Source organism: Pyrus communis, chromosome 1 (genome assembly GCF_963583255.1).
Source record: "Pyrus communis chromosome 1, drPyrComm1.1, whole genome shotgun sequence".
Lineage (NCBI taxonomy): Eukaryota > Viridiplantae > Streptophyta > Magnoliopsida > Rosales > Rosaceae > Pyrus > Pyrus communis.
Genome location: NC_084803.1, coordinates 19,027,897 through 19,041,039, shown reverse-complemented (window position 1 = coordinate 19,041,039; position 13,143 = coordinate 19,027,897). Strand labels below are relative to the sequence as shown.

The 13,143-nt window shown below is 44.8% G+C and overlaps 2 protein-coding genes across 5 annotated transcripts; one reads left to right on the top strand and one right to left on the bottom strand.

Moving 5' to 3' along the window:
• LOC137721755 (ethylene-responsive transcription factor ERF109-like) lies at positions 1 to 1,146 on the top strand. Its single transcript, XM_068460805.1, has one exon. The coding sequence runs from the start codon at positions 106 to 108 to the stop codon at positions 970 to 972; it is 867 nt and encodes a 288-aa protein (XP_068316906.1). The 5' UTR covers positions 1 to 105; the 3' UTR covers positions 973 to 1,146.
• Positions 1,147 to 2,548: 1,402 nt separating this feature from the next.
• On the bottom strand, positions 2,549 to 12,259 carry LOC137732979 (uncharacterized). 4 transcript variants are annotated; one of them, XM_068472223.1, is made up of 9 exons: positions 12,081 to 12,259; positions 6,589 to 11,903; positions 6,246 to 6,499; positions 6,024 to 6,168; positions 5,437 to 5,635; positions 5,045 to 5,356; positions 4,833 to 4,952; positions 3,957 to 4,660; positions 2,549 to 3,661 (listed from the first exon to the last, which is right to left on the bottom strand). In XM_068472223.1, the coding sequence occupies exons 2-9, from the start codon at positions 11,707 to 11,709 to the stop codon at positions 3,014 to 3,016; spliced, it is 7,503 nt and encodes a 2,500-aa protein (XP_068328324.1). In that variant the 5' UTR covers positions 11,710 to 11,903; positions 12,081 to 12,259; the 3' UTR covers positions 2,549 to 3,013. The 4 variants fall into 4 exon arrangements, with proteins under 4 accessions (XP_068328324.1, XP_068328331.1, XP_068328312.1 ...); XM_068472230.1 differs by having other exon boundaries at positions 3,957 to 4,663; positions 5,437 to 5,617; XM_068472211.1 differs by having other exon boundaries at positions 3,957 to 4,663; positions 12,081 to 12,258.
• Between the last annotated feature and the right edge of the window lie 884 nt (positions 12,260 to 13,143).

Genomic DNA, 13,143 nt, shown 5'->3' with positions numbered 1-13,143 from the left:
GGTTTTCTCAACTCCTCATTTTTTCCGAAGAAATTGAAAGATTTTTCTCTCGAATTTTAGGGTTTTTTTTTTAATATCCGTGGAGCGAAGAATTATCGGACCAATATGCCCTTCCATGCGAATCGGATACAGCAGGAGCAGGAGCACTGCATCATGGTCTCCGCCCTCAAGCACGTAATCTCCGGTGGAAGCATCAGTGGGCCCACCCCTCAGCCAATGCCGGCGGTCTACAATGCCACGTCCTCCGTCTCGACGAGCGGCACCCAGTTGGCAGCGGGCCAACCAGCACAACAGGACGAGGACAGGTCGACCTTCTTACTCGACGGGGACACGTGTCGGGTGTGCGGGATACAACGGTGTCTGGGGTGCAACTACTTCTTGCCGTCGTTGCCGAATCAAAACAGGAACCAGCAACTGAGTTTGGGAACCGGGTTTGTCGGGATGAATGCGCCAACTACGAGGAAGAGCAAGAACAAGTACAGGGGCGTCAGGCAGAGGCCGTGGGGGAAATGGGCGGCGGAGATTCGAGACCCACGACGGGCGGCGAGGGTGTGGCTAGGGACGTTCGAGACGGCGGAGGACGCGGCCAGGGCTTACGACAAGGCCGCCTTGGAGTTCCGCGGAAATAAGGCAAAGCTCAATTTCCCATCGGACCCGGGCGGTCACATTGTCACGACTAACGACAGTTCTAGTAGTGGAACTAGTGCTAATGCCAGTATTAATCCAGGATTAATTAATAAGCAAAAGCAAAAGAATATTAGCGAAATTGGGGTCATGGAGAAGGAGGAGGAGAAGGTTGATCAGGTCAAACTCAACCAGGCGACGCAGCCGGAGAATATGCAACTGGGGGTGGTGGCGACGGCGGAGAGCAGCGTTGGTCATGAGGAGGATGACCAGTTCTTGTTGTGGGACAATGGCTTGCTCCGAGATGGTGAAGATGATGACTTAATGGCATGGTTATCCACGAACTAGTGTTTGTGCCTTTTTTGCTTGGCGTGACAGTTTTGGTGACGAGCCACTTGAAATTTTGAAAATTTTCTATTGGTTAAACACTTGAAATTTTAATTTTTATAAATAAAAAAAATAAATTCAGAGTCAAATTAATGGTCAAAGTCCGAAATAGTACGGGAATATTATGTTATTGTACGGTAGACATGACATTTTCAACACGATCCGATCTGATTCTTTAAAATTAGTATTCAAATGAATGATAAATGAATCGGGTGATTAACGGGTCAACTTGTTAATCACCCATTAAATAATGGGTCATTTTGGGTGAACCCGCGAAACCCGTTAACACCTGTTATCGAGGATTTTTGTGTAATTTTAATAGTCCTAATAGAAAACCCTCAGCCGAAATTCGATTGCAGTGACTCTTCCAGCTTCAGAAGCCAACCAAAAGACTCTTCCAGCTTCAGCAGCCAACCCTTGGATGAAGAGGTTGAAGATGATGACGCGGAAGGTTTTGGACTTGAATTTGGACCTGGGTTGGGGCGGACGAGGTATACGGAATAGGGAATCTGGGGGGGGGGGGGGGGGGGGGGGGGGGGTGACTGGAGGAGCGTCAGGAGTTGCAGATGCTGCGGAATCGAAAGTGTTCGAGGTGGGTTTGGAGGCGGTCGGCGATGAGTAGGGGGAGCTGGTGTGGGAGGTTTGTCCAGGCGACTCGGCTGCCGTCCATGGCGGCCTTGTGCTTTCTGGTTGGACTGAAATAATTTGAGGATGACTTTTCTTCATTAAGGCTGTCTTCAACGGGGGTTTGGCGGAAGGTTTTGGACTTGAATTTGGACCTGGGTTGGGGCGGACGAGGTATACGGAATAGGGAATCTGGGGGGGGGGGGGGGTGACTGGAGGAGCGTCAGGAGTTGCAGATGCTGCGGAATCGAAAGTGTTCGAGGTGGGTTTGGAGGCGGTCGGCGATGAGTAGGGGGAGCTGGTGTGGGAGGTTTGTCCAGGCGACTCGGCTGCCGTCCATGGCGGCCTTGTGCTTTCTGGTTGGACTGAAATAATTTGAGGATGACTTTTCTTCATTAAGGCTGTCTTCAACGGGGGTTTGCTAAGAAAAACCTCAAAAAGCTGAACCATAAAAAATTGTTAACAGATGAAACGATGACCCGTTAGCTTAACGGGTTAGGTTCAGATGATCCGTTAAATTAACAGGTCAGATTGAACCCGACCTAAACCCAATACACCCGACCCGTTTACAGATCACTGTACGGCATTATCTTGTACTGAACTACGAACAATGCGGTGATGAGTTTGAACAAAGACAACAATTTGATTGTAACCGAAAAGAAAGCCTACCACACTAGGGCTAAGGCTACTCGTGACATCACGTCTACAACACTCCCCATGTAATTAGAATATAAGCTCCATTACTACATGCCTTTATTATTATATGCGCATGTGCGACTGAATGCCTACTCCAAACCCAACCGCAGAAGCAGGAATCGTTGATCACAATCTAAATTACATATATAGATAAAGTGAATTCAAGGAGAAGGGAGAAAAAACATCCCTAGGAGGCCACATCTATCATTTACCAGAATTGCAAAAAGAATTTTACCTGGATTATAACAGTGTTTGTTTTTTAGTACATGAAATTCTCCAATAAATTGACAATTCGGTTTGCAGCCAACAAAGATTTCAAACAACGAAACCCGATCGACGGACCACAACTGAAAATAATATCACAAAGTTGCCTTGTCAGCAAGAACTAGTACTTCAAAATCATCCCCTTTTGCCTCTAAAGCAGCACCAGGCAGGCCCAAAATTTCCCATCGTATCACCTGCGTGCTGCCAGTTTTTTTGCAAACCTTCGTTGGGAAAACCAGCATACCCTAGCACCTACATCTGTCGATAAAATCTCAATCTAAATACTAGACACCGCACCTACCGGTGCAACAGATGCTGCGAAAAAAAGAAACAAAAAATCTTTTATTCCTGAACAACTGTTTCAACCTGCAGTCATTTTCTTGAACCCAGCAAGCAGCAACTAATTTTATGAGGCTCCTCACGAGGCTGTTGAACTCCCACTTGAGGCCTGTTTAGCCACGTATATTTGCTTCATCTTAGTAGCTGGGAAGTTCTTTTCAGCACCCAGAGACTGATTCCTTCCTTGGTACCCCATTCTTCGGTGGGACCAGTCACCGCCTGAACTATTTTTCTGCGATGCACCACCTCTCTGATAATATGATGAATTGCCATATTGCTGGTTAGGGATATTACTCTTGTTCATAGAAGACTCTGACTTGGCGTTAGAACTTGCGTTATGTCCACTAGAACTGGTACCGAGATTCTGATCAACATCAGTCTTGGCATTATCTACGGTGCAACTCACACATGAGCTCTTAGTCACAACATTCTGTGTTGAAGCCCCAGTGCTGCCGGAGCTTGTAGGGTCTACTAAACCCCGTTCATCTGGAAATCGGGTGGAAGTGGCTTCAGTCGATACAGGAAAACTACGACTGTTGTCAAAGGATGTAGAAGTCCGGGACTCGGGGAACCTGTTGGCTGGCAATGATTGGTCAGTAGGACCATGGCTAAATTTAGAAGGAAGTGTACCATCTGCCTGTTGCTGCATTGGCATTGAAAGAGGAACAGACTGAAGAGATGATGCAGGAACATGGGGCCACCGTGCTTGAACTGACATATCAGAAGGCTGGGGACAACAATTTTTACAAACTCGTTAGTTGGGTTATTCCAGAAAGAAAAGAGTATGGTAACTGCTCCCAACCAAATAGAAATACATTGAAAATTTAACATATTTATCTCTTGCACCAGCTGTAGATTCATGTACCCATAACAAATTCTAAAAGGAATAAAATCTACCACTCAAAGCATTCCCCTTCCCATTCTCTTTAGAGAGAACTCTCCCCAAAGCCCACTATGTTGCAAAACCTAAAAACCACCAAGCAGGGAGGGGTATGTATTATATCAACATGTTGAAATTTTACCTGGAAAGGAGAAACATCGAACATGGCCAATGGTGAAGCCATGGGAAGGAGTGGTGACCCAGGGGCCAAATGCTGGATCGGAGCAGGCATGTTGGTAGGGTTGCGCTGTGCAGAAACCATATTTATACTGTTCATCTCCCCCTCGCCAACACCCATGGAGGAAGATGCAGGGTTGTGCTTCCAATCAGGCTGCTTTCCTGATGGAATATAAGCAGTACCCATGAAACTCAAGCCAACTTGTCCAAATTGTCCTACAGGCGCAAAATGGTTATAGACAACCATGTGTGGAGGGCCTTGAACACCTGGAATGCCTCCAGCTGGACTGATGAAAGGACCAGTAAAACCCGCAGGAGGACCATAGAATGAATCTACCCCGGAATGGCATTGCTGCCAAGTTCCAAGTGGCGCAGAAACTGGTGCACTAGTCTTTTGCAATTGTGCTTGGGTAGTAGATGCAGATTCTTCATGTGGTCCAAAAGCAAAAACAGGACCCCCCATCATGGGATTCATCTCATAAAAGGGAAAATGGGAAGGTGGGCCACCAGGAAAATGTGGAAGCATTTGGCCTGAAGAATTCTGAGGACTCGTTAAGGGTGGCCATAACGAAATTGGTGGGGTCTCAACAGATAGATCTGCTGGAAGGGAAACACTGAGGGACTCTTCAGCCCTCGATTGACTGGCTAATTGTTGATCACCAGCTCCACCTACTAAAGATTAAAAACTCTAGTATGAGAAGAATCATTAAATATAAGGCAATACTCAATACTAAAACAAAAAATCCATTCACACCTGCTGTAATCCCATCTATATCAGCACCTTGAACATTCTTAGGACGGGCAGTCAAAACAAAATTGGTTATAATGAAATTATTCTGACCTGGTAAAGGTGGCCTTAATGAGGTTGGTGGGGTCTCCAAAGATAAATCTGCTGGAAGGGACACACTTAGAGACTGTTTGGCCCTTGATTGACTGGCAAATTTCTGATCACCAGCTCCAGCTACCAGAGATTAAAAATAATTCTAATAAGATAATAAACATTATAAGGAGAAAAGGAATGTGTGTCTCTACACCAGAAAAATAAGTATTCACCTGCTGTTATCCCATCAATATCTGCAACTAAACCAGAGCAAGCACCCAAACTATTCCCAGCAATTTCATCACTGCTGATGGCTGCAACAGCAACAGCTGAAGCAGCTGCTTCAGCTTCTGATTCACAATCTTCCAAATGAACACAAGACTCAGCCGTGTGTTTCTCTTTCTCAAAGAGAAGACCACAATCATTTTCAGCTGCAGAATGATTGTGGGATAGTTGCATGTCAGACCGAGATGGTCCCGGTGGACCAATTCCATGTGAAACAGAGCGGCTACTAGGAGGAAGTATTGTTGGAGACGTGACAGCACCTGAATATAGAAGGATAAAATGATCAGAAAAATGACGACTGCAACTTTTAGCAAACTCTCGAGATTTTTAGCATGCTCACCAAATTGGATTTTCTCGCCAGCAAGCAGGGAATTGATTGGATTTGCAGCAGAAGAAAATGGATTCTCCTTTGTCAAGATTGATGAAGATGGCATGCTGGATTCACAAACTGAGCTAGTAATTTCTCCAACAGAACCATGAGAGCCAAATTGCCCAGGCTTCATAGCCTCATCAAGTTGGGTCTGTGTCAAGGATATAACCTGCTGGATGAAGTCAATCAATTGCACTCTAGGCAGTATACAGAAGGGGAAAAAGAAAAAAAAAGGGAAACACACTGCAGCAATATGTTGCTTCATCAGTACAACCAAGAGATGTGTGTGTGTGTGTGTGTGTCTCAAAAAAGGAGCAATAATGGAACACAAATGAGGTAAATTAAACCATAAGAAGAACGAGAACAGTGAACAGCTCATTTGTATAACACAAAAAATATGCTTGCGTGCAAATAAAAAGCACCCAATGCATGTCACAGAAGCAACACAGTGAAGAAACCAACAAAAAAGAACACAGTAACCTTACAGAATCTACTCAGAACAAAAATGAAAAACCTATGGTAAAACACAAGATTTACAACATAGTTGTTTTGCACACCTGTTGATTGATCCGTGAATTACCCCATGCGTCCAAAGATGCTTGAACATTGTCCAGAACCTTACTCTTGTTGTCAACAATTGAGCTGCGCCCAAGATTTTTCTCACTACCTGATACTACAGGAAGGGAGCTTGTGTTCAGTGACCTGTTGATAAAAAGAATGATTAGAAATCTATGTATTAAGTTATTGGGTTTAAATGTTTTTTCAAAGCGAGCAAATACCTGATTGTGTGGGATCTAATATCAGCCTGGGCATCACTTTTTACAGCAGTAGTGCCAATTGGAGCCAACGGTTGAGACACTACACTAGTGTTAAAACCAGCTGATACTTCCATATTTACCAATCCACGTCCCTCAGAGGCAATGAAATCAGAGCGACTGCTGTTTCCTGCTTCTCCATTTGCCACTGCATAATTTTTACCTGAGTTGGCAGAGGCAGTACTACTTTTTGAAGTAGAACGAGGTTTTCGTGGAACCTGATAAAATGAGCACATAAAAGAAATTAAGCAACACTATTTAAATCAACGAAGGGCAAAATACAAAATGAAATTACATGCATTCCAACCTTTGAGGCCCGAGACTTCGCCTTGATTTCTTTCTCTCTCTGTTCACGCCGATCATTCAGCATTTGCCTCTTTGATCTCACTTCAATGAAATCATCTTCATCACTAGGAGCCTCTATGCCAGGTTGCTCAAAGACACGCACAAAGCCACTTTGAAGAGGAGCATACACATCTTCTTCAGAATGAATATTTCTTTTAAGATTTCCCTCTCCAGATTGCGGGACATTCTGACTCCTTGTCAAAGCATCTTTTCCAGCTCCCTTTTCAGCCTTGCTCCCAGAATCTATTTCTAGTGAATTAAGTGGACCTGGGCTCAAGCCCTCTGAATCTAACATCTGTTTTGATGGTTTATTTGACATAACAACCCTCCTAGGCCCACTTCTTACAGAAGGCCCAAAACCCCTTCCAGAGACATATTTCTCGTCCAGTCCAACGTGGTTGGAAGATACAGACCCTGTATATTGCCTCTTATCAGCACTTCCTCGAACTCGAAACTCAGTTCGCTGCATATTGCGTCGAGGTCTCCTCTGAAACCCACTAGATTCTAAATGTGTAGGCTCAGCAACTGGAAATGATCCAGAGCCAGAATTTTTAACTGTAACCACATATTTTCTTCCTCTGCCACCGGATGTTGGGCCATGGGCCCTTGGCCCACTAAAATCTTTGTCTTTGATAACTAACTGAGATGGCGTTGCTCCAGTTTGAGCCTGACCTTGAGATTCCCGAGTACCAAGAAAACCACTGAAGTTTTTCCCAACCGAGTTATTGTTTCTCTGGTCTTCCCCCTGAAAAGACTCAGATCTTGAACTGCTATCGCCGATACGGGATACTGCTGGTCCCTGTTGCACCATGACAGAGGTTTCAGCAGTTCCTCCAGCGGGCATTGAATTTATCTTTTCTGATACATTCTCTTGAGATGCACCCAAAAGCCTCGAAGTAACTCCAGGTTGATTATTATTCACTGAACTCAACGTAGCATCATTTTTAATATTTTGATAAGTTCCTGGGCCAGTTTGAATAGGCAGAGGGCCTCCTGGGCTCTGATTCAATGAAAAACCGGATGGGAAATTGGGCTGAACAAAAGACACTGATTGAGGACCCATTGGCAGTACTCCCTGGGAGATAGGAGATGTATACCTTAGCTGACCAAACTGGAAGAGTGGCTGTGACGGGTGCATGTGGGCTAGAGATGGGCCAACCTGAGGATGCAGAGGAAGAGGCATCTGTATAGAACCAATTTGTATAGCTGGGACTGGAGATGGTATCAGAGATGGACCGGAAAACAGCCCAAACTGAAGCTTAACAGGTCCCTCTGTCTGATTCAGAACAGAAGATACTGTAGGCATGGCAGCATGACTGGACAACAAATGGGAGGTAAAGCTAACCGAAGATGTAACTGGATGCTGAGAAGATGGCCCAGAAGTACTAGAAGCATCCACATGTTCACGTTCAGTTGCAGCTGACATATGAGAGACATTACTAGGCTGGATAACTAAATTCTGCATTGCCTTCTCAGTTTCTTGGACCAATCTGGAAGAACTACCTACATTCACTTGGTTGGACCCATCCATAGGTTGAAGGGTCAGTTCATCAGCACGAATTCCATCAAATGACCCCTGTTCTTCAACAGTGCCAGATGAAACCTTAGGTACCACAAATGTACCTTCGTCATTCCTTGAACTTCTCTCAAACTCATCATTTGGCATTCCAACTTCAACACCTTCATTGAAGCCTAGGACCAAATTGTCCATGTCAGGGGATCCTTTCTCCTCTAAATGCATGGCGTCAAACTCCTGGGTTAGATCAATATTCTCATCATCTACTTCATGCACTTCATCTTCCTCCTCGTATCCATCTTCATCTTCATCATATTCTTCTTGCTCCTGAAGATGCTCATTGTTCTCATCAGTCCATTCTCCATCATCACCAGTTGAGATAGAACTAGAAGCATTCATCACATTCTCTTGTCCAGGATTGGTAGGTAATACGAGAGGTTCACTCTCCGGCCCAGATAAGGGGACCTCTTTGCAGTCTCCCGGGGCAGATAACAATGAAGAATCTCGAGACTCATCCAAGTCATCATGAGAAAGATGAGTTGGAGAACTAGGGGGGCTAGACACAGAAAGAGATGATTGTGAATCACACCTTGGGCTGGTGATACTGTCCAGTTTACGATTCTCACTCCCCATGTTTTCTTGTTTGACATTAATTATTTCAGGTTGTCCGATATTCTCAGGACGATTAGTATCATGCCTTGTCTGCATGGTAGGTTCACCTCTACCTGCTTGATTGAACTGTATCTCATTGTCTAGAAATGCTGAGGGACCAGGACGCTCAACTTCATCCCTGTAGGAGGATTTGTGCATGGAAGCTAGTGATGGCGGTGGAAGAACACGAGGCTGCCTCATGGAATACCGTGACCTACCAAAGGTATAAGGCCCATCTGCATCAGAATTTGGATACAACTGTTCAGGGTAAGGAGAATAAAGATTGCCATGGACACGCCCCTGCCCCCATCCAGCATCACTAAACTTTTCAACAAGGTTATCATGGAATTCAGAATCAATCTCCATGTTTCTGCTATAATGATCCCCATCGCCAGAAAGGTTCCACCTCTGCCCCCTTAAATGAGTGATATCATCCATGTGAGGTTCAGCAATCCCCCCTTTGTGGTAAGTCCTAGAAGACATGAATCCACTGCCTCCATAGAACTCTTTCCTTAAAGGAGCTCTCCCACCAAAAGATGAATCTCGTCTGGGACTATGATGGCCAAAGTCCTGGTCTTGCAGAAGTAAGCTTGAGCTGTTCCCATTCTCATATACATCTCTTCTCCAGGAATTAATGGATTTTCCCCTGTCCACAAAAGGAGAACTATCTCTAGAATAATGAGACCTAGAACCCATCTCAAGGGACCTGTTCAAACTTGAATCAGAAGATGCCGAGGCTGTGATCCGCTCCACCATTCTTTCACCATCCTCCCAGTCATCCATGTCTGCTGCCCTGGAGACATCTTTTTCTTTCTCCATCCTAGACATTTTCTCATCTGCATCAGCCACAGAATTACCACCAGTCTTTCCTGTTTCAGCCCTCCTCTTCGCAATCCTTTCCTCCAATTCTAAAAGCTTCTGCTTAGCAGCATGTTTCCTCCTTTCTTCCTCCAAAAACAACCTCTGTTTCTCCTCTTCCCTAGCTAATCTCTGCTCTTCAGCTCTTCGCATGGCATCAAGTTGTTCTTGTTCTGCTCTCCACGCTGCTTCCCTAGCTTCTTCTTCCATCCTTCTCTGCCTTTCTTCTTGTTCCCTAGCCATCCGCATTCTCTCCTCTTCTTCTCTTCGAGCTAGCTCCAAAGCTCTTCCTTGTTCCTCAATGATCCTCTGTCGCTCCTGTTCTTGCATTTTCTGAACTCTCTCAAGTTCAGCCTCAAAAGATTCCCTAACAGGGTCATGGAAATCAGTTTGTTTAACCACATCTTTCTTCTTCTTAACCACTCCAAAAAGACCAGCAGAGAAGGGATCCCGGCTGTCAAAACCAGTACCTCCAAAGTCTTTCATGTAAGGATCCTCTACATAAGGTTTTTCACTCTTTGAAAATGGGTGCTTCTCCCTTCCAAAATTAAGCAGTGGATCATTGACGGGAAGCCCTTTACCACCTGCAGAGTAGGGTTTGGACACTGAGCCATTCTGTAAAGCATCACCTCTGTATCTATTTTGTTGTTCACTGCCATACCGGTCACGTTTATTCCATTCAGGCCCTCTGCTTGTATATGAGTCTGTAGAATTGTTCCAAGGCTGTCTCCCTCCTTGTCTATACCCATCCCTCCTTACAAAATTATCTTGAGCATTTTCTTGAACAGATGTCAGACTATACTTACTATCCTTGCCTGTTTCTCTGTATAAACTCGACGCTCTTGCATCAAAAACATTTCGGTCATTTCCAACTTGACCACTATTTCCATCTTTTGGAAATGTGGTATTTCTCCATGAGTTCCCTTCCCTTCCTTCTCTACTAGGTGTTCTTGCATCTCTGCTGTATGAATCCACCTTTGGGACTTCGCTGGTAGAAACCTTTCCAGCTTCATTGTCATGCAGAACCCATCTCTCCGAAGGGTTGTGAACTGGCTTGAGTGGTAGAACACTTATTCTGGGCATATCAAAATCTCTATCCCAACAAGCTTCAGTTTTTGAGAACCCATGATCTCTGCCCCGATCTGTGAAACCATGACTTGTATCACGCTCATCATCCGCCCAATCTGATCTTGGGTTCAACCGAACTAGTGGTAGTGGACCTGGAAAATACTCATCCTGCTTCCTTACTTGCTCTGATGCTCGATCACCACCTAAACCCTTACTTTCACTGCCATTCTCATTATGTACACCACGACGAGACGTCTGCAATTGAGGCCGCATGTCAACCAGCAAACTAGAATGAGTACTATCCCTCTGCTCATTCAACAATTCATCACGGACAGCTTGCACCTGTTTCTGATTCAAACCCTCCTTTTGCTTTTGTGAAGGCCTTGACGAAGACGGCAAAGCAGCCTGCAAAGAAGGGAAATCTTCACCCCTCAACAGCAGTACTTTCTCTGCCGGTTGATATGTTGGAGCAGGAATAGGGAGAGGTCCCACCGAGCCAGGCCGAGCTGAAGGTGGCATATAAACACTGCTCCCCACAGTGTTCCCTCTACTCACCCCATCAACACAATGCAAAGTCTGGTCATTTGCCTCAGCTCCTCCATGATCACCATCCACTTCTTTCTCTTGCAAAGCAACAGCAGTAGGCTTCGTCCACCCCACACCAGACGAAGTAGGCCTCGCCCCACTACCTGCAGCCCCTCCACCAGCAGGACCACCACCTGAGCCCAACGAATCAAATCTCTCATGCTCTTTGCGCAATGAAGGCAGATTCAAGGGGGGTGGAACAGAAAGCTTCGACCCAGCAGCTTTGTTCGCACTGCGAGGCCTCGAAAGGACCACCATTCCTCCGCTGCCATGAGTAGCTGGCCTCCCCCTGTTTGACCCGTAAGGGCTATGGTGCGGTGGATGGTGATGATGGTGAGAAGGCTGCCCATAGGATTTGTTCAGATTCACAGATACAAACTTGGCCCCGACTCCGGGATTAGCCATCTCACGCGTCCGACCCACACTACGATCAAATTAGCCGGCTCTGATTTCTGCCAACGCATCAAAAACCCTAACCCTAGCTTTCTGCTCCCGCCCGCCCGAAATATCGAATCAAAGTCTGTTCCCCTTCCACGGATCTCACAGAAAAATGATTAATTTTAATCGGAACCCAAACCCTAGAGCGTCTCTCCCTAACCCTGATCGATCAAAACATTAATCATCACATAATTGCTCGATTAATTAAACTAATTAACTCGTAATGCATGTAAACAACCCCAATTAAAGTGCGATTATTGTCCGATTAGGTTTTCTCGGTGACGGAATTTAAGGAGATCAAATGGAAAGACAAAGGGGCAGTAGGATAAGGAGCTTACCTCCGGGAGCGCAAGACAGAGAACGGCGTGGTTAACGTGCGCCGCGGAGAAAACAAGAGTGCGAAAGCGTAAGATAGAAGAAGCCCTACTGTCACCGGAAAGAGAGAAACAAGGAGAGAGAGAGAGAGTAGAGAGAGTAGAGAGAGAAAATAAACGAAAAATGAGGCTAAGCACGAGGGGAGAGGAGAGGAGAGGAAAGTCAGGAATGGTTTTCTTGTCTTCTTGTTTCCTCCCCTTTACTTTATATTATTTATACTTACACCCCATAGACTTCTGTGATTTTGATTATTCTTGTACTTTATATTTTCACATTCGCCCCTCTTATCAATGGACCGTGGAGTACGGACACCGTCAGATAGTTTTGTCTCTGGTTTTGTTCTGTGATCTGGATCAAAAGCAAGAACAATTGTTTGACTTTGTAATTCCTTCATTTGCCATTTTGATCAACTGGTTTGTTGTTTTGAAAGACTGTCACTTTCTCCAACTGAACTGTTTTTCATGTAGGATAAGGATAACGCAGCGTATCATATCAATTGAGAAATTTGAGTACTCCTACACTGATTAAAAGTAACTTAATCCCTTGTTCAAAATGTGTTTAATGACTATGTCTTTGTTTATTGTTCCATGTCGATCATGTTTGAAACATAATCAAACTAAGCGCCCCAATGGGTAGCTTCAAGCCAATGCAAGGTACCAACGAGTAGCTCCATCCCAATCTCACATTAATCACTATCCAACAGATGTGCAATATTAGTTGCTTCCGTAGATTGTAACTCACCATGACACCTGTAGTTTATGAGCAAAACAAGACACGTAATACACATGTGAAATCTCAACAAAAACCAAAAAAAAAAGTTGTAAAGTACATAAACATGTTATGAAATAAGAGCTTCTTCAATGGTAGGCTTCCAGCACCTTTAAGAACTCATTTAGGATTTTAAAGGAAATTTTTGCATCCCTAGAGAAATATTGTCTCCAATAGTAGAGTTCTTATAGTATAATACCTAAATACAGAGACTAAAATGTTATTTTTTATTTCGTTGAAGTATTGAAGCCGTTGATA